The sequence below is a fragment of the Bombina bombina genome, chromosome 4 (genome assembly GCF_027579735.1).
Source record: "Bombina bombina isolate aBomBom1 chromosome 4, aBomBom1.pri, whole genome shotgun sequence".
Taxonomy (NCBI): Eukaryota; Metazoa; Chordata; class Amphibia; order Anura; family Bombinatoridae; genus Bombina; species Bombina bombina.
This window is the reverse complement of record NC_069502.1, coordinates 851,419,194-851,445,799: the sequence shown is the minus strand read 5'-3', so window position 1 is coordinate 851,445,799 and position 26,606 is coordinate 851,419,194. Positions and strand designations below refer to the sequence as shown.

Here is a 26,606-nt window from a genome sequence, read left to right as displayed (position 1 = left end):
AATTAGAAAGTTGCTTAAAATTGCATGCTCTATTTGAATAATGAAAGAAAAATATTGGGTTTAGTATCCCTTTAACTTGTTTTTTATTATTTTAATTGTTCTTAATAAAAGTTATGTTTTATTTTTGGCCTATCTTTGTTCCACAGAAATAGGTGGTGAAGTTTGTGTTTATATATGGTTATAGGTAATGTTAATCCCCTATCTTTAATCTCTGACATGTATGTGCCACTGTTGCAGGTCTCACTGTTACACAACGTCACTGACCATGAACAAGATGAAGAAGCTGCCTGAGCAGATCCTGAATCACATCCTGGAGATTCTCTACCTGCTGACGGGAGAGGTGAGAAAACATCATAACGACACCACGGTAACCTCCTGCAGTGAATATGTGTATTAGTTGCTTAGCAACAAGAAGTGACAGATGCTCAGAGGAAAAGAAAGAGCTGATCTCTAAGGTGTTTGTGCAAATACTAAAGTGTAGAGTTGTTCTGGGAATATTCTGTTGTAGAAATTCACTTGAGGAGACCGTTATTTCCCAGCAACCTTTTGTTATTTGTTCCATCATCCCCATACACAGGTGAGCAATAGGCAGCTTATGAAGTGATGACAGGCTTAGGCTATGTGACCAAAAAATACCCCTAATCTTGGGTATTTTGTTCTGGGAACAGCTTTGACACACAGTCTTCACAGCAGAACGCTCCAAACACACAGCATTAAATGTAAAAGCCTTGGCCTGTTTATTCTCAGAAAAATTGAGAAAAACAATGGCACTTAATAAACAGAATAAGGTATCTCTGACTAAAATTGTGTGGCTTTTACACACAACTGCAAAATTCCAAAGAGATTTCAAACCTCACAGGACTAGGACCTATAGACAGCAGCACAACTTCAAATCCTCTGTCTTTCACATACAGATTCTCACTAGCAGCCTCAGCACACACTATATAACTTCAGGTGAGAAAATATTAGTATGCAGAGAAAACCTGAACTGGATTCCTCGCCTGATATTCTCTGCCACATCCATACTGTGGAGTGAATTACCATCTTGAAATACACAATAGCATAATACCTTTTAATGCCACCAACAGCTTTGTATAATTTGTGGGGAAACATATATTCCATTGTACACAATCCCTTTAGCTATGTCACAGCTAATAAAGATTAAATTGGTATAAAGAAGTAGTAATTTGTGCACAAGAGGAAGTGCTATTGTATAGAATGGCCATACGCATGTGTACATATGTCATATATAGATAATACCTGAAGGTACACCTGCTAGCTGGTTAGTCTACTCACATCCTGAGAACTTAATTCTATATGTTCTGGTTCATGTATAGATAACAACATTTTATATTTCTTTTTAATTTCTGTATTACTTGATGCATTTCTTAGACAACATATCCCCAGTAATACAGAGTGCGTCATAGTAAAAATTAAGATCTTGCCTCCAGCATTTTGTTTTGTTATTACTTAGTGACTAAGTTACTTTTATTTTCATTCTCCCTCGACAAGTTTAATCAGTTAATGTTATCAACATAAATCAAAAGGACATACTAAAACTAAATTCCTTAGTTATATTATTCTCTATCTGGACACAGCAAAGGAGATGTTTAAGAAGCTTCTTAAGGGTTGTGCCTCTGATCTGCAAAACATTGTAATTGTTTATAACATAATGACCGTCTAAATGCTTATACAAATGTTTTTGTGTGCAGAACTTTTTAAATACAGCTCTTAAAGGGACAGTGTATTTTAAAATGGGTTCTCCCTTAAAGGGACAGTCAACCATAGAATTGTTATTGTTTTAAAAGAAAGATAATCCCTTTATTACTCATTCCTCAGTTTTGCATAACCAACACAGTTATATTAATGTACTTTTTACCTTTGTGATTACCTTGTATCTAGGAACCTTCTTCCAGCCCCCCTGATCACATGACTGTGACTGTTTATTATCTATTGTGTTAAATTTAGCATTGTATTGTGCTAAATCTTAAAGGGACATGACACCCACATTTTTTCTTTTATGATTTAGAAAGAGAATGCAATTTTAAACATCTTTCTAATTTACTTATATTATCTAATTTGTTTTATTCTCTTGATATTCTTTGATGAAAAGCATATCTAGATATGCTTACTAGCTGCTGATTGGTTGCTGCACATAGAAGCCTTGTGTGATTGGCTCACCATGTGGATTGCTTTTTCTTCATCTAAGGATATCTAAAAAAAATGAAGCAAAATAAATAATGGAAGTAAATTGTAATGTTGTTTAAATTTCTATTCTCTATCTGAATCATGAAAGAAAGATTTTGGGTTTAGTGGCCCTTTAAATAACTTTCTGTGCCTGAACACAGTGTTAGCTATATAGCCTACGTGTACTTTCTGTCTCTTTGTGTTGAACAGAGATTTAAAAAGCCTGTGATAAGAGGCAGCCCTCAAAGGCTTAGAAATTAGCATATGAGCCTACCTATGTTTAGTTTAAACTAAGAATACCAAGAGAAAAAAGCAAATTTGATGATAAAAGTAAATTGGAAAGTCAATTAAAATTAAAAGTCCTATCTGAATAATGAAAGTTTAATTTATACTTGACTGTCCCTTTAAAGGGACACTTATGACCTGCTTAAGATTTTCTAAACTAACTGTTTCTGAGGAATCAAAATAAACTAATACACTGTTCTCAATGCTGTATGCTCTTCAAGAAGACTCTTCATATTTTCTATGCTTATCCACAGCTTGTGTTTTCCTATGTAGGGTTCCATCTTGTAATGTACGTTATACACAGGCACTGCAGTCACGTGATACGTGTGCACCCAAGTCATGTGATGCGCACAACAGCTTCTCTTACTGATGTTATAGAAGGCAGGCAAATTGTCAATGCTAATTCACTGTAATGCAAAGGACAAAGATTTATTTTATATTTGTAATACAGTAATTTCATCTTCTTTTATCAAACATATTTTAAACGTTCTATGTACGGAACAGAGCCACAGTCTGTGTGTTTCACTGTTCAATCACCCATTCGATGTTCAGAGGGGAAGGGGAGAGTCTAGCAGCTGTATTTTTTAACTCGCTGTTATTCAGTTCTCTGCAATATCCGAGGAGAATTTTCTCTCTGTGTGTTCCTGGAATTTATTTTTGTTTTCACCATCATATTATTTTAATTATCAAACAGCATCACGCTTTTTATGTAGCATAAAAAGTGTAGTGTTATTTGATAATTAAAATAATATGATGGTGAAAACAAAAGTAAATTCCTGGAACACACAGAGAGAAAATTCTCCTCGGATATTGCAGAGATCTGAATAACAACAGTGAGTTAAAAAAAGTATGCTAGACTCTCCCCCTCCCCTTCTTCCCCCTCCCCTCTGCCTCTCAACATCGGGTGGGCGATTGCAACTGAACTTAGTTATAGCATAGTTGTTAAAAGTCCCGTTTTTCCCGGGACAGTCCCAGAATTTGGGTCCCTGTCATTTAAATGTCCCGGATTGTCCCTGCACTCTTCCTTGTGTTATTTAAAAAAAAAAAAAAAGTTTTACTGCAATTCAGAGTTCCGCCAGCAGGTTTCACTGTCAAAGTGAAGCATAGCAGGAAACTGAATTTCTAGCTGCTTGTCTACAGAGGTTCTTGCCATGGGGAACTTCTTGCTTCTGATTCAGATAAAACATTCTTATCATTTATCAATCACCATGGAAAGATAATGTGAAATTGGTGCTAGGATCTGTTTGAGCAGGGTACAGATATTAGTAGATGTAGTGAGGTGAGTGAATAACTGTTATGGTTGAACTCGGTTAGTTTAGAGGACAGATAGGTAAGCTTTGGGGGTTTATCAGTATTGCACTATTTTGTACTGCCCACTACTTTTGTCACTGTTCTTTAATCACAGCTGAGTGCTGCAAACTGTGTGACATTTCAATAGTTAGCACTTTGATCTGGGTGACAGTGAGCTGCTGCTAGTGAAGGGTTAATAATACACATTGTACAGATCTGGGTGACAGTGAGCTGCTGCTAGTGAAGGGTTAATAATACACATTGTACAGATCTGGGTGACAGTGAGCTGCTGCTAGTGAAGGGTTAATAATACACATTGTACAGATCTGGGTGACAGTGAGCTGCTGCTAGTGAAGGGTTAATAATACACATTGTACAGATCTGGGTGACAGTGAGCTGCTGCTAGTGAAGGGTTAATAATACACATTGTACAGATCTGGGTGACAGTGAGCTGCTGCTAGTGAAGGGTTAATAATACACATTGTACAGATCTGGGTGACAGTGAGCTGCTGCTAGAGAAGGGTTAATAATACACATTGTACAGATCTGGGTGACAGTGAGCTGCTGCTAGTGAAGGGTTAATAATACACATTGTACAGATCTGGGTGACAGTGAGCTGCTGCTAGTGAAGGGTTAATAATACACATTGTACAGATCTGGGTGACAGTGAGCTGCTGCTAGTGAAGGGTTAATAATACACATTGTACAGATCTGAGTGACAGTGAGCTGCTGCTAGTGAAGGGTTAATAATACACATTGTACAGATCTGGGTGACGATGAGCTGCTGCTAGTGAAGGGTTAATAATACACATTGTACAGATCTGGGTGACGATGAGCTGCTGCTAGTGAAGGGTTAATAATACACATTGTACAGATCTGGGTGACAGTGAGCTGCTGCTAGTGAAGGGTTAATAATACACATTGTACAGATCTGGGTGACAGTGAGCTGCTGCTAGTGAAGGGTTAATAATACACATTGTACAGATCTGGGTGACAGTGAGCTGCTGCTAGTGAAGGGTTAATAATACACATTGTACAGATCTGGGTGACAGTGAGCTGCTGCTAGTGAAGGGTTAATAATACACATTGTACAGATCTGGGTGATAGTGAGCTGCTGCTAGTGAAGGGTTAATAATACACATTGTACAGATCTGGGTGACGATGAGCTGCTGCTAGTGAAGGGTTAATAATAAAGAACAAGAAGGATAGAGGGCGCCACATAGTGCAGATCAGGCAAGAAACCAGCAATTATCAGTACAGATGCTGATAGAATCTTACTCACGTGATGAAGAGCCCAGATGTGCAATATATGCAAGCTGGATCCAAAGTGTCGTCCAGCAGACACCCAGGCACAATTCGAAATACGAAAATCCGCGTCCCAATCCAGGGGGAGTCCAGGGAGATTCTTTGATGCTGGGAAAGATGTCAAGCAATGGTCAATAGTAGAGATTATATTTGTTTAAGGCCCAATGGCAGACTGTTATAGTCAAAAAGGACAAGCAGCAATGAGAAAAAATATATTAAAAATGTATTTAAAAGGTTAAAACCATAGCAACGTGTTTCTCCGTGTCACAGTACTGTTTCATCAGGCTGTATAAAACATTTTCTTAGCTGCAAGCACTTATACCTAAACCTGTCCAATAGGCAATCAGAAAAAGTAACACACCCACAAACATAGTTATTAGTGGGCATAAATATGTACATATTGTTACATCATATAGAAAAGTCACAATCCCTGTATGGTCTGTATAATCCTCCAAACAGAATAATCTCTATCCTAAGTTAGAAGCAAATTTTATTATTAAAAAACGCTATTCGTTTCAAATTAGGGCGGGGGAGTGGTAATGCCTTGACACTTGTGTCATCATGTTAACCAGCCAATCCGGTAGAGGGGTATTACTAAAAACGTAATGTGTATCACCATTCATAAATGCTATCGAACAGTATTATGTTGGGGAATCCAAGTCTTTCACTTACGTAAAGAGAATTATTTTGTCAATTAAAACGGAAGCGCCAATCTTTATAAGATCTGTACAATCCTCCATAATTTTAAAAAACACCAAATTCCTTAAAAAGATGAAAGGCGGCTTTATTATTGCAAGTGCTGTTTGTTTCAATGAAGGGAGGTGGTAATACCTTGACGCTTTCGTCATCACATTAACCAGCCAATCAAGTAAGAAGGCTTTGCTGGATACGTGATATGTGTCACTGCTCGTAAGACTACTTCACAAAAATAATAATAATGAGCGATCCAAATATTTTACTCTCGTAAAAGAAATTGTTTTATTGTTGGAGCGGAAGTGTCAATCCCAAAAAGATTAATAAGATCTTCCTGGGTTTTTAAAAAAAAAAATTTTTTTGATTGCTTTTGAATTTGTTTTTGTTCTTGTTTGTTTACATATGGTCAGCATCTTATACTGACACTGTAGTCATTATATACATTGATATAATAGACACATTAGTTAGTCACATTATATAATTACATAATTGATATAATACTAAATTCCACTACAGACATTTGTTGATATATGTTTTGCATATCTGCATAAATATCTGTATATATTTACATTAGTGGTTTACTAGTATATCAGTCTGTATTGTTGGCGCCTCTTATAGCTACCAGTTGGGCTTGAACCAAAGTTTTTATTTATATTTATGCCTGCTGTGTATCTTATTTTGATTAATAATACACATTGTACAGATCTGGGTGACAATGAGCTGCTGCTAGTGAAGGGTTAATACACTGTACAGATCTGGGTTATAATGAGCTGCTGCTAGTGAAGGGTTAATACACTGTACAGATCTGGGTTACAATGAGCTGCTACTAGTGAATGGTTAATACACTGTACAGATCTGGGTGACAATGAGCTACTGCTATTGAATGGTTAATACACTGTACAGATCTGGGTGACAATGAGCTGCTGCTAGTGAATGGTTAATACACTGTACAGATCTGGGTGACAATGAGCTGCTGCTAGTGAAGGGTTAATACAAACTACAGATCTGGGTGACAATGAGCTGCTGCTAGTGAAGGGTCAATAATATTGTACTGTGACGAACCAAGGTTATCCAACCCTGCGACAACCCTTTCTGTGCCAAATAAGTGACTATCAGCCCCCTTTTACTGTCACCAATAGGTCACAATCTAGTCACACCAGGCAAGCTTGTGATTCAGTTTAGTGGGTGCAAGGGTTAACCACACTCCCTAGTCTGTACTAGACGTAAGAGAAATGCCCTAAACTCCCTTTTAATGCCACCCACACTAAACCAACAATCCTATCGCTCCAATACTGCCACAACTTAAAATTTATTAAAGGGAAAATCCTAAGAAAAAACCCAGACTTTACACATTAACTCTCTAAATACAATTTAGCAGAAAATAACCTAAATTATACAGTTCTACTATTCCAGTCTCTTTCAGTAACGTGGTTCAATTATTAGACAAAGGCCAAACTTAATAAAGGAATTATTTATTATGCCAAAAATATTATAAACAATGCATTATTAATAAAAAGTTGTTACAAATAAAATTACACACGCAAACAATGTTTTAAAATTAAAAAGGAGAAAAACAGAATTGAATACTTTCCTAGTTTCAAGATCTGTGCCAGGGGCTGGCATGAAGCGATGGATTCTTACTCTTGTAGAACAGCTCCCCTTGTAAGAATGACATCTCATAGCTGAAAAAGATTCTAATACCTCTTTTCCATAGATCAGGTTGCCTGACCACACCCGCCTGGGCGGGCTAAGAAACTCCCCTGTCTTTATGACCTTCAATAGACTAAGCTCTTGCCTGAAATTATACAATCCATTATAATTTCTGCTAGGTAACTCCACTTTCATATATACCTATCAGGAATCTCCTAGTTTCATTGGGAGAATCAATTGGATACCAGATATGACAGATTTCCCTTCATTTAATGTCATTACAGTTTCACACACATATGTACATAATATACCAATGTCCTTTCAGTGACCTGGTCAGTTTTTTGTGACTGAGGTCCTGTTTTGCATCATGCATTCTACTGACAGCCTAAGCCATAAACCCTATCCTGTGTATTTCTGAAACTAAGAGCATGAGTGGCTTTATGACTCAATGCATACACAATAACATTTGGTGGAGCTATTTATGACGCTCCTGGCACTTCAAAGAAAACACAAGTCACTATTCTTCTTGAAAAACAAATAACTGTTTTGAGTTCAAGCTACACAGAATTAACCCCTTCTTAGCTAAATCCTGAGGTTTTTGTGACGTGCATATCTGGGTGACAATGAGCTGCTGCTAGTGAAGGGTTAATAATACACATTGTATATGTCTGGGTGTCAATGAGATGCTGCTGCTAGTGAAGGGTTAATACAATGTACAGATCTGGGTGACAATGAGCTGCTGCTAGTGAAGGGTTAATACAAAGTACAAATCTGGGTGATAATGAGCTGCTGCTAATGAAGGGTTAATACACTGTACAGATCTGGGTGATAATGAGCTGCTGCTAGTGAAGGGTTAATAATACACATTGTATAGGTCTGGGTGTCAATGAGCTGCTGCTGCTAGTGAAGGGTTAATACACTGTACAGATCTGGGTGACAATGAGCTGCTGCTAGTGAAGGGTTAATACACACAACATATCTGGGTGACAATGAGCTGCTGCTAGTGAAGGGTTAATAATACACACTACAGATATGGGTGACAATGAGCTGCTGCTAGTGAAGGGTTAATAATACACACTGTACAGATCTGGGTGATAATGAGCTGCTGATATTGAAAGGTTAATACACTGTACAGATCTGGGTGACAATGAGCTGTTGCTAGTGAAGGATTAATACACTGTACAGATCTGGATAATAATGAGCTGCTTCTAGTAAAGGGTTAATAGACACTGTACAGATCTGGGTGACAATGAGCTGCTGCTATTGAAGTGTTAATACACTGTACAGATCTGGGTGACAATGAGCTGTTGCTAGTGAAGGGTTAATACACACTGTACATATCTGGGTGATAATGAGCTGCTGCTAGTGAAGGGTTAATACACACTCAGGGCCTATGATTACCCAAAAAATGAACTCGCCCACCAAGCGAGTAACTGTAAAAAATTACCAGTCCGCAAGAAAATGTACTCGCCCGTGCGCATCTGCATATGTGTACATTATACATTAAAAAGGACAAAAGACACCTTGTTGTTAAAATCTCACAAACCTGTATTCTTTATTTTTGTATACATTCCTGACATTGGTCCAATTATACAATCATTGAACTACGGAATAGTGCAAAATTAGACTTTTAGTGAACTAGCATTGATATATTTTAAGCAAATATTGAAAATAAAATTAGTACCTGAGCCTCAGTCATTGTATTGAAGTCAATACAGAAAGTACCTGATCTATGCTGCACATGAAACATTGTTGAAACTGTTAACAGATGTCAATCTGAGTCAGAGTGCTCTGGGAAGTTCAACTCACAATCATAAACCTCATTAAGTCTTGACACCTCAAACTCTTCTGCTTGCTCCTCATCATTTTAAAGATGATCAAAAGGGATTGGAACCTCTGCAACCTCAGCAATTACCAAATTTGATGTTTCATTTGTAGAACTTTTGTATGTGACATTTATTTTTCTTGGTCCTGCTGTTGCCCAATGCCGTACTTCATCACTTGGATCAAATTGATCTACTGGTGCAGAATGAAGCTTTACAATCATTAAATCTGATAATGTTGAAGTTATGAGGGAGGAGCGCCAGTCACTTTTGATCATCTTCATTTTGGAAAAGCCTCTTTCAAATTCTGATGTGTTGACTGGCAAAGTTAGGATCAAGTCCATCAAACTCAGATAATGGCCACATTTATCTCTGAATTCTCTGTTGAGATCAGGCCAGGTTGACCGTTTTCAGCTTCTTCTCCCAGTTATTCTTGTTATATAAACTAGTCTTAAGAACTGTCCATTCATTCACTATTTTTCTACAACTAACACCCTGTGCCTCTAGTACTGGTTGAAACTGCCTGGTCAGAGTTACAATGTCTTCATTGCCAAAGTCTGGAAGAAAGAAAACAAGAAATTCCTTGCAAACACGTTTGATGCATATTTTTTTGTTCTACTAAAATTAAACTATACTAATTAAGACATATTAAACAAAATATATGTAATTCAATAACATCTTTTTGTTTAATATGTCCTAATAATATTTAACATTAGAGAACATCTCTAATTAAATTTAAATGTAGAAATACCTTCTGAGTTTTCTTTGTCAGGCCATGTTTTGAAGGATGTCACCGATGTTGCCTGAAGAACTCCTCCTTCGATGTTTTCAAAGCGATCTTCAAAGCTGGACTGTATTGCTTCCAGAAACTTTTTTTTTGAACTCTTGAAGGCATCATTCTTCCTTTTCAACTCAACTCCTTCAAACCTAGCTCTGCCTTCTTCATCATACTGAATAGAATGAAGAAGTGACCCAGGTACAGGCCTGGAACATACTGTATATGAACATAAGAACCAAACATCTTATAGAACAAAACAACAAATCAAAAAAGTACATACCTCTCTTTCAGAGCGAACAGTATTTTTTTTTTGTCACTTCCAAACTGTTGTGGACATTTGCAACACTTACGTTTTGGTTCTGAAGAGTGTTGGACAAGTTGCATAGCTGTAAAAGCACATCATACATGAAGCAAGCATACTGGACCATTGACAGACTTGTAGCAGCTCTTTAAAAGCATCTGGTCTTTGCTTGCTGTTCTCTTCTCACCTTTTGCACCAGGAGATTGGACCTAGAAATAAAGAGAAAGTATACATAATTGCACTGCTTATCTCTCATTTTTTATTCTTTCTTTCTCGCTCTGGGATTTGGTTTCTCAATTTTGAGAGACAGAGAGAGGGAGGGAGAGCTAGAGAAAGGCAGAGAGTGAGAGTGAATGAGAGCAGCACAAGAGAGATAAAAGGAATTAGAGGTGGGGGGAAAGGGACAGATAGGGAGGAACAGTTGTGGGGAGGGTGAAATGGAGGGAGAGAAAGGGGGCTTGAGAGACATGGGGAGAAAGCAAGGGAAGGCTGGAGAGATAGAGATAGCAGAGGGAAGGGGCAGAGGTCTACATACCTGATCAAGATGTTGTATTATTGCTTTGTAACCTTTGAGGAAATGGTCAAGTGCACGCCAGAAGTGGCCTACCCATCTGCTCGTGTAGGCAATAGTGTCCTCATTTTCAAAGAAGCATAGCTGTTCTTAAGATTTGCACGGTTGAGTGCTGACTTGTGATAAAATAAATATAACCCTAGAAGTAGATCCTTTAACTTCTGATGACTCTCATTATTGGCTGCTGTGTCCCTGACACTGAGCTCCAAGCGGTGACTCATGCAGTGAATTGCAACAACATGCTTTCTCTGTCCTTTTAGCTTCTGCACAACTCCTCCATTTTTTCCCAGCATCACTGCTGCTCCATCAGTGTCTATTGCAACTAGTTTCTCCTTCCACGACTGGTCAAGGTGTTGTGTAACTGCTGCATTTACTGCCTGGGAAATTGTTTCAGCATCAGCCTTTTCAACTGACTGCAAAGCCACAAATCTTGTGTGTACCTTGCCTTCTATTGCAAATCTAGCATAAATAATTTCTTCCTCCACCACTGCACTATCAACTGAACCATCACATAAGACTGCAAGAAACTTGGCAGCTACATATTTTGTTTTTGTATGTTTTCTTTCTTCCTGTGCAATAAAGTGTACAAATGACCGTGCTGATATGGCATTAAGATAGGTATCTCCCACATCCAAACCCTTCATTTTGTCAAGTCTGTAGAAACAAAATAGAGATAAAAATTAGCATTTTGGACAGAAAGTAATATAAACTAAGTACACAGTTAGGGAAAAGCCAAACACACTTTATACAATAAAAGCATACACTTACTTGCACAAATCTGGAAAGTCAGAGAAAGGCCTTGATTTAATGGCAAGGAGATGAGCATTGCGAAACAGTAGTTTTAGTTTCTCTGTCTGGGCCTTTGTCATGGTAGCGATTGCCTGTCCAGCAGATGTTTCAGTCTGCTTTAATTTCCGGTTTGACTCACACTGGACACTCCACAGATGCCCTGATGAAAGCTCATGTGATCGAATACCTTCAAGTTTCATTGTGCTGGTACCTTCCACAAATGCATTCCGTTTGTTTGAAAATGCCTGGCATACACTACATAGCATAACCTGTTTTGAGCTGTTGTACACAAGGCATTCTCTCTTTTCCCCCTTATCATTAATCATCCAGCTGTCTTTGAATTGTCTCTCTCTTTTCCTTTTCATATTGTCTGGCCCTTTCTCTCTTTTCTGCATCATCTACCTTCTTCTTCTTTGATGGTTCACTGACATTATTAAGATAGCGCCACATCATATAGCCATCACTTTGAAATGGAACAGGAATTATCAATAAGTCTTCAAAATATAGATTAATGTAAACATGAGCAGCAGTGTCTGCTACTGGTATTCTGCTCCCAAAAAAATAGTGCGTATGCTGTGACATTGCTAAGGTAACTTCCAGAAGCATGGTCGGTATGTCAGAAAAATATAGAGTAATGCAAACCTGAGCAGCACTTTCTTTCATTATTTCCGCTGCTATTGTAGTCCATACAAAATTGTGCATCAGCTGCAACATCGCTAACAAGGTGCCCCACAAAACATAAAGCGTCTGCCGTTAACGAGGATGTTTGCTGTGACATCAATGTGATCCGGAACACAAGCTTGTATAAATGCCCCCAAATAAAAGTGCGTATGCTCCCTAAAAATATAGTACGCCCTGATGTGACATCACTAACAGCGGACAAGCTAGGCGCTGCTGTAAACAAAATAGTGCGGCTGCAGTATTATGCAAAAAAAAAGCTAGGACACAATATTATGCCCCAAAAAAATAGTGCAAAGCTGCCAATGGTGAGATCGCCAGCCGGGCTGGTAAATTGTAAATTTTACTTGCCCACAGGAATTTTTACTCGCCATTGGCGACCGGACCGGTCTATTCATATGCGCTGCACACTGTACAGATCTAAGTGACAATGACCTGCTGCTAGTGAAGGGTTAATACACACTGTACAGATCTGGGTGATAATGAGCTGCTGCTAGTGAAGAGTTAATACACTGTACAGATCTAAGTGACAATGAGCTGCTGCTAGTGTAGGGTTAATACACACTGTACAGATCTGGGTGACAATGAGCTGCTGCTAGTGTAGGGTTAATACACACTGTACAGATCTGGGTGACAATGACCTACTGCTAGTAAAGGGTTAATACACACTGTACAGATCTAAGTGACAATGAGCTGCTGCTAGTGAAGGATTAATGCACACTGTACAGATCTAAGTGACGATGAGCTGCTGCTAGTAAAGGGTTAATACACTGTACAGATCTAAGTGACAATGACCTGCTGCTAGTGAAGGGTTAATACACTGTACCGATCTGGGTGATAATGAGCTGCTGCTAGTGAAGGGTTAATACACTGTACAGATCTAAGTGACAATGAGCTGCTGCTAGTAAAGGGTTAATACACACTGTACAGATATGGGTGACAATGAGCTGCTGCTAGTGAAGGGTTAATACACTGTACAGATCTGGGTGACAATGAGCTGCTGCTAGTGAAGGGTTAATACACATTGTACAGATCTGGGTGACAATGACCTGCTGCTAGTGAAGGGTTAATACACACTGTACAGATCTGGGTGACAATGACCTGCTGCTAGTGAAGGGTCAATACACTGTACAGATCTAAGTGACAATGACCTGCTGCTAGTGAAGGGTTAATACACTGTACAGATCTAAGTGACAATGACCTGCTGCTAGTGAAGGGTTAATACACTGTACAGATCTAAGTGACAATGAGCTGCTGCTAGTGAAGGGTTAATACACATTGTACAGATCTGGGTGACAATGAGCTGCTGCTAGTGAAGGGTTAATACACTGTTCAGATCTAAGTGACAATGACCTGCTGCTAGTGAAGGGTTAATACACTGTACAGATCTAAGTGACAATGACCTGCTGCTAGTGAAGGGTTATTACACTGTACAGATCTAAGTGACAATGACCTGCTGCTAGTGAAGGGTTAATACACTGTACAGATCTAAGTAACAATGACCTGCTGCTAGTGAAGGGTTAATACACTACAGATCTGGGTGATAATGATCTTTTGCAAAAGAATAAATCAGGTGTAAAGATAATGGTCAAAATCTAAACTACTTTCTGTTAATAGAGAAGATAATCTTTTGATCAGCTGCAACTATAATAGTGATCTACTAAGTAGCACTAAAAATATGGCTATAGTGCATATTCCCTCGTTTGTTCTATACCTTTTAGTTTCAGATTTTTTTATATATATATATATATCTGCACTATAATAAATAGTTGTGGCTAAACTATGCTAACTATGTGGGTTTGGCAAAGTGGGCGGAACCTTAGGGCAGGGGGTGTGGTAAAATTTTTCATCCAGGTAATTGATAGCTGGAAAGTGTCCCTGGAAATTTTTTTCAAATGTTGGCAACTATGTTATAGCAGTGAGCAGTAAAACATACAGACTGTGGCTCTGTTCAGTGCATAAAACATTTAAAATATGGTTGATAAAAGAAGATGCAATTACTGTATTACAAATATAAAATAGATCTTTGTCCTCATATACTGCAATGCTGCTTTGCATTACAGTGAATTAGCATTGACAATTTGCCTGCCTTCTATAACATCAGTGAAACAAACTGCTGTGCGCATCACATGACTTGGGTGCACACGTTTTACAAGATGGCACCCTACATAGGAAAACACAAGCTGTGGAAAAGCATAGAGTTTGTAGTAAGACGAACATAAAGCATTGAGAACAGTGTATTAGTTTATTTTGATTCCTCAGAAATAGTTTAGAAAATTTTCAGCAAGTGTTAAGTGTCCCTTTAATGTGTTTCCAATGGCTTGTTATACCAACTGTAAAGTATAAAATGTATGGGAAATTGATCCTTTAGGTTTATTTTTGTATATGAGGTGGCTGTTTGCTATTTAAAGCCACCAACCATGTAAATGGGCTGAGCTTGCACTCTTTTTCTCTCTATACATTCTGGACTCCTTGGCCTCCATTACATATGCAGCGTCGCCCGCAAAATCCGCCGCCGCCAGATTTTACGTGATTTTGGTATTGCATATACGGCGTAGCATACAAGTTACGCGCGTATATTTCACCCTTCGGACGTATTTTTTTTAACCATAGGCTAACCTAGAACAGACGCGCAATTTGGTATCCAATATGCAGCGTAAGAACCATTCTCATCTCGCCACATATTGCAGGCGCAGCAACCCTTGCACTGACTAAAAAAGCAATGTGACTCCCTGGAAGCCTTAACAAACACATACATTTAAGCAGCATCTCAAGGTTAAAAGGACAGTATACAGGTAGCCCTCAGTTTACGCCGGGGTTAGGTTCCAGAAGGAATGGTTGTAAATCGAAACCGTTGTAAATTGAAACCCACTTTTTAATGTAAGTCAATGGGAAGTGAGGGAGATAGGTTCCAGGCCCCTCTCAAAATTGTCATAAGTAACACCTAATACATTATATTTAAAGCTTTGAAATGAAGACTTTAAATGCTAAACAGCATTATAAAGCTAATAAAATAATCACACAACACATAATATATAATTAAACTAAGTTAAATAAACAAAAACATTTGCTAAACAGCATTATAAACCTAATAAAATAATCACACAAGACAGACTTCACTTGCATTTTTCTGCAAACAGTTCTTTCTATGCGTTCCAATCTGGACTAATTTATAGACAGGAAGATCTTCTTCCTTTGAAATCTGCTTGATAGCTCAGGTCTGGTTAAACTGATTAATTTCAGCTTGCTTGGCTTTGCTGCAACACAAGCGGACAGCTCCACCTACTGGCTATTTTAATACATGCACTGCTTCTCAATGCTTTTCAATAGCAGTCACATGACTGGAAAAAAAGGTTGTTATTCTGAAACGGTGTAAATTGAACCGTTGTAAAACGAGGGCCACCTGTACTATGATATTGTTTTTTTAAAGTTTATTTGTGTATTTGAAATATAATAATCCACAACATAATCAAATGGATTGAGCTTGTAGGTACTTTATCACATTGTGGACATATACTTGCTTATTTACTTTAAATTTCTTCTCAAAACAATCAACAATACTTGGAGGAGAGAACAATGGGAAATCATAATTGTATTACCTTCATCTCTTTATATATGGGTTTATATATGAATTTTGAATAGCGTAATTACTTGTCGCATTTTTATATGAAATTGCGGTTCATTTTTACGAGTGTTAGCCTAATTTGCATAAAACTACTTTTATTGATACTTTCCGTGGATAAAATACTGGTGTAAGTTACTTGCGACGACTAAAATGTGTATTTGCGCACATTTCAGAAGATCTCTAGTTTGTCCTACTTACGCCAGTTTAGCATCTAACGGCGCAGTATATGTAATACCCCGATGTGCGAGGTGAAATTACGGGCGGCGCGGGTTCCCATGCTTGCGCCGAAACCTGCGCCGTATATGTGATCGCTCCCCTTATCTGTACTTTCTTGTTAACATAGCCTTAATATGGCCAATACTTAAGTTCGGAAATGTTCAGGTAGGGATGCAACAGGCAAAATCAGCTATATCAAATGACAATATCAAAGTAAAGGATCTATTTATTAACAATTTAACACACAAGCTGGTAAAATTGATCATTAGAAATACATTAAATGGTTGAAAATTGTACAGTACATTGTTTAATTGCCTATATATACTGAGCTTATATAAAATATTTATTGTACTTGCAGATATTTTGCAATTGCTGATATAAACTATGTACATATGTATAAAAATGACAGTGTCCCTTTTAACTAGGGTGCTGTTTTAGCAATCACATTGGGTTGTTGTCTATGCTGATGTCAGACTCGCCAAGTGCTCAGATTGGCTGCATAAGAGGATTGTCTTGTCATGTGACCATGATGAGATGGAGAATATGATAACAGGATACACACAGGTGATGTGAGAGCGGTCAGTGATGTTTTTATGTTTCACTCTTGCAGCGTGTGACTAACTCACTGACAGCGAGTGACATGACCGGGGACAAGATGACAGCAGAGAGGATACTGACCCACACCCTGCAGATCATGTACCTGCTGACAGGGGAGGTGAGAGCTGATGGAATATGTCCTAATAACAGCTGTGTGTCCTTGTGATAGGCTGTATATATGTATTTATATATTATTAAAGGGACATGAAACCCAATTTCTTTCATGATTTAGATAGAGCATGCCATTTTCTAATGTTCTTCTGTTATTAAGTTTTCATTGTTTTATTGTTATCATTTGTTGAAAAGCAGGGACTTAAGCTCAAGAGCCAGGTCCATTTCTGGATCACTATATGGCAGCAGTTTTGCAAGAATGGTATCCATTTGCAAGAGCACTAGATGGTAGCGCTATTTCCTGCCATATAGTGCTCCGGACACCTACCTAGGTATCTCCAACAAAGAATACATAGACAGAAATCAAATGTTATAATAGAAGCAAATTGGAAACGTTTTATTTTTTTATTTGTATGCTCGTCTGAATCACAAATGAAAATGTTGGGGTTTCATATCCCTTTAATAAACATGCCTTAAAATGATTTGCAAATATTTGATAGGCTGCTTAAAGCCTGACGTACCCTTACTCATTCTGTACAAAGGATAAATTGTCTTTCACATAAATATTTTAAAAAAAAATCTACCTGGAAAACCACAATTATGCATATTTTTATACATTAAAAAGCCGGGTGAAAAAACTCTCCTATCAAACAATATATTCAACAATTAACGTCAAATTTTCAGAATTCCCAGTCACTGAGGACGCCACTAAACTGCCATCTGTCAAAGAAACCTGTTTATGCAACAAAAGTTAAGCGCCTGAAAAGCAGGTTTCAATGGTTTAAGGGTTAATGGTGCTTTTTGCACTTGTGGCATTTATTGCAGTGGGGGCCAGGCAGCTTAAAGGTAAATTTGATGGGGTAATGGCGGTTTAGGTGATGCTAATTGTTTACACCAGTGTTTAAAGAATGATATTAAAAAGTATTATGTGCACTGTGCATGTGATAATCAGCTGGTAGCCTAGTAAATTAGGCTTGTATAATAATTAGCATGTACCAATATATGTATGGGAAGGAGTTATTTGATCGCGCACAAAAAAAACCCTCAAGTCTTTTGTTGGATTTAGTTTTTTTAACTGATAACTTCTAATTCCATATCAAGCAACACTGATGAGACCAAGCAGAGAACTAAGTAGCATTCAACGTTCAATCAATATCTAGATTGAGAACATAGTATGTAGCTTGGATAAGTGGAGGCCTAGATTTATTTGATGTTAAAGGGACATTAAACCCAAAAAAATTCTTTCATGACTCAGACAGAGAATACAATTTGAAACAACATTCCAATTTACTTCTATTGTCTTAATTTGTTTCATTCTTTAGATATCCTTTGTTGAATAAATAGTAGTGCACATGGATGAGCCAATCACACAAGTCATCTATGTGCAGCCTCCAATCAGTAGCTACTGAGCCTATCTAGATATGCTTTTAAGGAATGAAGCAAATTAGAAAATAGAAGTAAATTAGAAAGTTGTTTAAAATTGTATTCTCTATCAGAATCATGAAAGAAAATGTTTGGGTTTAATGTCCCTTTAAGGGTCACATTTTAGCCCTTAGTCTTATGGTTGGAAAATTTGTTATAAAGAAATGAATTAAAGACCCCCCTCCCACAACAGCATTCACTGGCTGACCAGAGTGGTGAGCAGTGCTGGGGAATATGACATTATACCAGCGTCAGGGTACAAAGATGCCCTTAACAAGCCCTGTGTGTTTCCCACCTTCTGTCTGTGTCTCTGCATGTTCTCAGTAACATTACTCTGGCTCTGTCAGTAAAAGTGTGTGACAGAACCAGTCCCTGTGTCAGCGCTGAATGAGTTGTGTGTGTTTCAGGTGCCTATAAAGTGTGATGATGTTGCTGTGTATTTCTCTATGGAAGAGTGGGAGTATATAGAGGGACACAAGGAGCTTTACAAGGACGTCATGATGGAGACTCACCAAGCACTAAGGACTATGGAGATCCCAGGAAACGAGAGCTCAGGTAACGCTGTGTAGTAATAAATATCTCACACAGGAAATGCACATAGACTACAGACGTAACTGACAGAGAGTAAATCTACAGTGAATCCGTCATGTGTGATCTTAAGAGCTGTCTGATTATAAATTAGTTTTATACCCAACAAAAATATAAAAATATTATTTTCAGGGGTGGTAAAAAATGTTTGTCAGGATTTATTTATCAATATTTTTATATTTAAAAATGTATTTGTTACAGACTAGCCGAAAATGCATTCAAATGTTAGGAAAAGGTAGATTTATCCAGCAACAGAATATCTGTAAAAAAAAATCTGGAATACATTGTAAGATGCTGCAACAAAATGTGTTTCATTATTAGCAAAATAAACTGATTTTATTCTCAATTATAATTAACAGGTCACAGTGATGAAAATCTAGACACAGGAGCATATGGAGAACGTGTACAGAATATTCAGCCAGTGGAGACCCCATCAGACATGGCTGCAGGTGAGGAATCTATGGCAGAATCTGCTTTTTCACAATTGGAAAACTAAGGTTCTAAAATAATATAATTCCTGTTAATAATTATGTAACTGATGGGCTTTAAGGCAGAACAATTGCAATGACAAAGTATTGATGTTCATTTGTAATTTTGCTAATTAGGAACAGTGAACAAATTCTCACTGACAAAAGGAAAACATCAGTGAGCTGTGAAGGGGAAATAAACACAGGTATAAAACATGATCTGTGTCAGGAGATTATAGAATAAACTATCCTGTAGCTCTGTAGCCCCTAAATACTTTGAATAACAACTTTGCAATATACTCTTTGTTAAAAGGATGATTAGACTTTTTTTCTTAAAGGGACATAATACTCATATGCTAAATCACTTGAAACTGATGCAGTATAACTGTAAACTGTAAATATCACCTGAGCATCTCTATGTAAAAAAGGAAGATATTTTACCTCACAATTTCCTCAGCTCAGCAGAGTAAGTTCTGTGTAAAAAGTTATACTCAGCTGCTCCCAGCTGCAGGTAAAAAAAATTAAAAAATGAAATGAACAGCAGCATCAGCAGTGCTGAGGTCATGAACTCTTACTGTGATCTCATGAGATTTGACTTAACTCTCATGAGATTTCATAGTAAGCTTCCTTTACCTGATTGGTGAAATAATATGAGAGTTCACGATGCTCATCCTTTCAGTTGTCCCGGTACAGACACACTAATATGCTGCTTAGAAATCCTTTACAATGGGAGGTGGCTACTGAGGAACTTTTGAGGTAAAATATCTTTATTTTTTTACATAGAGATGTTCAGGAGATATTTTCTAGTCAGCTTTTTACAGCTATGCTGCATCACTTTCAAGTGTTTAAACATTTGGGTATTATTTGGGTATTATGGCCCTTTAAGCACTAAGAGATCAACGCAGCAACTCGCGCACACACACAGTGCCAGTCTGGGGACATATCAAGTATCTGATGGTTACATACACACAGGGCCAGATTACGAGTGGAGCACAAAATTGCGCTTTTGCAAGCGTGATATTTGCGTTGCACTATGGACGCACGCACACAAACATGCACTGGATTTACAAGTAAAGCGTGTTTGCGTTGCAGGGAAGCTTTGTGCTCACGAGAGCACGCTTCCATAGGCTCCAATGGGAGCTTCTGATGCCGATAGACACGGCAGAGAACCTAGAGCAGCGCAGGGGGTAAGTTGTGTAGCATATTTATATGTGCATATACACAGTCCCCATGGACCGCTATGTAAAGGCACTTTTTAGTGCTTTTTTTTTCTAATACCCCACATCCGCTCTTTTTATCCCATTATAACTGCTTCATGCAGTTCTTTTTTTTTTTTTTTTTTATGCTCATATTTTTTTTTATTATTTATTGTTTGTTTTTTTATTATAAAGAAACTATACACTTTATTTTGGGGACAATTGGGCACATTTTGTTTCATTAACCAAGCTTACAGTAGCATTAAAGGGACAGTCTAGGCCAAAATAAACTTTCATGATTCAGATAGGGCATGTAATTTTAAACAATTTTCCAATTTACTTTTATCACCAATTTTGCTTTGTTCTCTTGGTATTCTTAGTTGAAAGCTTAACCTAGGAGGCTCATATGCTAATTTCTTAGACCTTGAAGGCCACCTCTTTTCAGAATGCATTTTAACAGTTTTTCACCACTAGAGGGTGTTAGTTCACGTATTTCATATAGATAACACTGTGCTCGTGCACGTGAAGTTATCTGGGAGCAGGCACTGATTGGCTAAACTCCAAGGCTGTCAAAAGAACTGAAATAAAGGGGCAGTTTGCAGAGGCTTAGATACAAGATAATCACAGAGGTTAAAAGTATATTAAAGGGACACTGTACCCAAAATTTTTCTTTCGTGGTTCAGATTGAGCATGAAATTTTAAGCAACTTTCTAATTTACTCCTATTATCAAATTTTCTTCATTCTCTTGGTATCTTAATTTGAAATGCAAGAATGTTTAGATCCCGTCCCAGTTTTGGTGAACAACCTGGGTTGTCTTTGCTGATTGGTGGATAAATTCATCCACCAATAAAAAGTGCTGTCCAGAGTACTGAAACCAAAAAAAGCTTAGATGCCTTCTTTTTCAAATAATAAGAGCAAGAGAAAGAGTAAATTAGAAAGTTGCTTAAAATTGCATGCTCTTTCTGAATTAAAAAAGAAAAAATTTGGGTTCAGTGTCCCTTTAATATAACTGCGTTGGTTATGCAAAACTGGGCAATGGGTAATAAAGGGATTATCTATCTTTTAAAACAATAAAAATTCTGGTGTAGACTGTCCCTTTAACCAGCCACTTGTAATGGCTGGTTATTTAACATGTGCCCGTAAACGGCAACATTTGCCTGTTTACGGGAGCATGCTAAAATTGCCGTCCACTTCTAATCTAGCCCACAGAGGGGAAATCACTTATTCTTAAGGGTTCAGATTTTATAACGTTCTCTATGCAGTTGTTTTTGCAAAGACCTTTAGGTAGCTGTACACCTCAGCACATTCTTATATAATTTACAGTGTACCCAATTTACTATAATACGTGCAATTATATATTGTACTGAACAAAATGACATATGGTGCCATTATAATTTATTATAACTATCTGCACTATTAATACTTCTTTATAACTCATTAAAGCATTGTACTCCCCATCATTGCCAGGGTATGTAAACAGGTAGTGTTTTTTTTTAGGTCAGTCTACCTTTTATATACTGTTGTACATTTTATGCTCTTTGGAATACTATTTGTAGTAATGTAGTTCATGTACAGTTATGTACACTATTATTATATAGAAATCTCTAGAAGCTGTTTATGTTTATTGCATGTGCAGCAGCACACATAATGATTTTTACATAGTCAGAAATTCTGTCTGTGTAGATATGCAAGACATAATGAGCCAGATTACGGGTGGAGAGTTAACGTGAGCGATAAGGGGTTTATCACGCAATGATACATTACATTACAAGGTACACTTACTAAATCTTTGCACAATAAAAGTAATAATGGCTCAAAGATAAGAGACAAAGGGCTTTAACATTGAGATACATACATATACATCTCTAAAGATATGTGTGTGTATATATATATATATATGTATGTATGTATGTGTGTGTGTGTGTGTTCATAAAACTAAACAAAAATACTCTGCTCTCATGGATATCAAACAATTGCAAACACAACTTAGGTTTATCCAGAAAAAAAATAATCTTTGTTAAATATATGTGTGGCACAATTATTGGAGCCCTTTTTGTCAATACTTTGTGCTACCTCCCTTTGTCAAGATAAAAGCTCTGAATCTTCTTCTATAATGCCTTATGAGGTTGGAGAATATGTGACAAGGGATCTGAGACCATTCCTTCATACAGAATCTCTCCAAATCTTTCAAATTTCAAGGTCGACTCTGGTGGACTCTCCTCTTCAGTTCACCCCACACATTTTCTACGGGGTTCAAGTCAGGGGACTGAGATGGCCATGGCAGGACTTTGATTTTGTGGTCAACAAACCATTTTTGCGTTGATTTCAATGTATGTTTTAGATCATTGTCCTGCTGGAAGATCCAACCATGTCCCTTTTTAAGCTTTCGGGCAGAGGCAATCAGGTGTTCATTTAATATCTGTTGATATTTGAAAGAGTGTTTGATGCCATGTATCCTAACAAAATGTCCTCTGGCAGAAATACTTTCCTAAAACATTAAAGAGCCACCGCCGTATTTAACAGTGGGCATGAGGTACTTTTTCAAATGGCTACCTCTCTGTGTGCTCTAAACCCACCACTCGTGGTTATTGTCAAAAAGTCCGATCCCATTTGAAGTTCCATTAGTGTCTGGCAAACTGAAGACGCTTGAGGGTAGGTGCTTTTTTCTTGAAACCCTTCCAAACAACTTGTAGTGATGTAGGTGACGTCAGATTGTAGTTTTGGAGACTTTCTGACACCAAGACGCAACTAACTTCTGTAATTCTCCAGCACTGATCCTTGGAGATATTTTGGTCACTTGAGCCATCCTCTTCACAATACGTTGAGACAATATAGACACACGTCCTCTTCCAGGCTGATTCATAACTTAATTATTGCCTTGATGGTGGAAATTGGCATTTTCAATCCTTTTGCTATTTTCTTATAGCCACTTCTCATTTTTTGAAGCTCAACAACTTTTGCCGTACATCCCAGCTACATTGCTTGGTCTTACCCATTAGGATGAATGACTAAGGGAATTTGGTCTATGTGTTACCTCATATTTATATGTTTCTAGTCACCCAGGTGTACTAAAAAATGTAAAATATCAATGGGAATATACTGCAAATATATTTTCTCATATAAATTCATAGAGATTCCAATAATTGTGCCATATATATATATATATATATATATATATATATATATATATATATATATACGTATATAAGTATATATAAGTGCATTGGAGCCCTTTGCAGTTAAGTAGATGAAAACATGAAAAATCATATTTATTCAAAATTAATTTTAATAAAAGTTTCAACTATGTATTTACTGTAAATATTATTATTATCAGTTATTTGTAGAGCACCAACAGATTATGCAGCAATATATATATATATATATATATATATATATATATATATATATATAGCAAGCAGGAAACAGCACTCACTAGACTTAGTAACAAAAATATTTTTATTCAGTAATGTTTCGGGGAATGCTCCCCTTCATCAGACCAATGTTCCACAAGTGAATCAAACATTTATACCCTCACATAAGACCCTCCCCCAGTCCCCCAGGTGTGTACTGATGTTTTTCCAATACCTAAAAGGTTTACAGAAATTATTAGTAAGGAGTGGGATAGACCCGGTGTGCCGTTTTCCCCCCCTCCTATATTTAGAAAAATGTTTCCCATAGACGCCACTACACTGGACTTATGGAAGACGGTCCCTAAGGTGGGGGGAGCAGTTTCTATTTTAGCAAAGCGTACCACTATCCCGGTTGAGGACAGTTGTGCTTTTTCAGATCCAATGGATAAAAAATTAGAGGGTTACCTTAAGAAAATGTTTATTCAACAAGGTTTTATTTTACAGCCCCTTGCATGCATTGCGCCTATCACTGCTGCGGCGGCATTCTGGTTTGAGGCCCTGGAAGAGGCCATTCATACAGCTTCATTGACTGAAATCATTGACAAGCTTAGAACACTTAAGCTAGCTAACTCATTTGTTTCTGATGCCATTGTTCATTTGACTAAACTAACGGCTAAGAATTCCGGATTCGCCATCCAGGCACGCAGGGCGCTATGGCTTAAATCCTGGTCAGCTGACGTGACTTCAAAGTCTAAATTACTCAACATTCCTTTCAAGGGGCAGACCTTATTCGGGCCTGGTTTGAAAGAAATTATTGCTGACATTACTGGAGGTAAGGGTCATACCCTTCCTCAGGACAGGGCCAAATCAAGGGCCAAACAGTCTAATTTTCGTGCCTTTCGAAATTTCAAGGCAGGGTCAGCATCAACTTCCTCTGCTTCAAAACAAGAGGGAACTTTTGCTCAATCCAAGCAGGCCTGGAAATCTAACCAGTCCTGGAACAAGGGCAAGCAGGCCAGAAAGCCTGCTGCTGCCTCCAAGACAGCATGAAGGAATGGCCCCCTATCCGGCAACGGATCTAGTAGGGGGCAGACTTTCTCTCTTCGCTCAGGCGTGGGCAAGAGATGTTCAGGATCCCTGGGCGTTGGAGATCATATCTCAGGGATATCTTCTGGACTTCAAAGCTTCTCCTCCACAGGGGAGATTTCACCTTTTAAGATTATCTGCAAACCAGATAAAGAAAGAGGCATTCCTACGCTGCGTGCAAGACCTCCTAGTAATGGGAGTGATCCATCCAGTTCCGCGGACGGAACAAGGACAGGGTTTTTATTCAAATCTGTTTCAGGTTCCCAAAAAAGAGGGGACCTTCAGACCAATTTTGGATCTAAAGATCTTAAACAAATTCCTCAGAGTTCCGTCATTCAAGATGGAAACTATTCGAACCATCTTACCCATGATCCAAGAGGGTCAGTACATGACCACAGTGGACTTAAAGGATGCCTACCTTCAAATTCCAATTCACAAAAATCATCGGTTCCTGAGATTTGCCTTTCTAGACAGGCATTACCAATTTGTAGCTCTTCCCTTCGGGTTGGCTACAGCCCCAAGAATTTTTACAAAGGTTCTGGGCTCTCTTCTGGCGGTTCTAAGACCGCGAGGCATAGCGGTGGCTCCTTATCTAGACGACATCCTGATACAGGCGTCAAGCTTTCAAATTGCCAAGTCTCATACAGAGATAGTTCTGGCATTTCTGAGGTCGCATGGGTGGAAAGTGAACGAAGAAAAGAGTTCTCTATCTCCTCTCACAAGGGTTTCCTTCCTAGGGACTCTTATAGATTCTGTAGAAATGAAAATTTACCTGACGGAGTCCAGGTTATCAAAACTTCTAAATGCTTGCCGTGTTCTTCACTCCACTCCGCGCCCTGCGGTGGCTCAGTGCATGGAGGTAATCGGCTTAATGGTAGCGGCAATGGACATAGTGCCATTTGCGCGCCTGCATCTCAGACCGCTGCAATTATGCATGCTCAGTCAGTGGAATGGGGATTACACAGATTTGTCCCCTCTACTAAATCTGGATCAGGAAACCAGAGATTCTCTTCTCTGGTGGTTATCTCTGGTCCACCTGTCCAAGGGTATGACCTTTCGCAGACCAGATTCAATGTATGTTTTAGATCATTGTCCTGCTGGAAGATCCAACCATGTCCCTTTTTAAGCTTTCGGGCAGAGGCAATCAGGTGTTCATTTAATATCTGTTGATATTTGAAAGAGTGTTTGATGCCATGTATCCTAACAAAATGTCCTCTGGCAGAAATACTTTCCTAAAACATTAAAGAGCCACCGCCGTATTTAACAGTGGGCATGAGGTACTTTTTCAAATGGCTACCTCTCTGTGTGCTCTAAACCCACCACTCGTGGTTATTGTCAAAAAGTCCGATCCCATTTGAAGTTCCATTAGTGTCTGGCAAACTGAAGACGCTTGAGGGTAGGTGCTTTTTTCTTGAAACCCTTCCAAACAACTTGTAGTGATGTAGGTGACGTCAGATTGTAGTTTTGGAGACTTTCTGACACCAAGACGCAACTAACTTCTGTAATTCTCCAGCACTGATCCTTGGAGATATTTTGGTCACTTGAGCCATCCTCTTCACAATACGTTGAGACAATATAGACACACGTCCTCTTCCAG

General features: G+C 38.2%; 1 protein-coding gene across 2 annotated transcripts in view; it reads left to right on the top strand.

Annotated features, from left to right (window-relative positions):
• The window catches only part of LOC128657286 (gastrula zinc finger protein XlCGF53.1-like), a 163,249-nt gene that overhangs the window by 25,230 nt on the left and 111,413 nt on the right, over positions 1-26,606 (top strand). For both annotated transcript variants that reach the window (XM_053711569.1, XM_053711568.1), the window contains exons 3-6: positions 238-340; positions 16,802-16,906; positions 18,729-18,876; positions 19,269-19,358. In XM_053711569.1, coding sequence (XP_053567544.1) covers positions 238-340; positions 16,802-16,906; positions 18,729-18,876; positions 19,269-19,358 — 446 coding nt within the window. The remainder of the gene's footprint in view (positions 1-237; positions 341-16,801; positions 16,907-18,728; positions 18,877-19,268; positions 19,359-26,606) is intronic.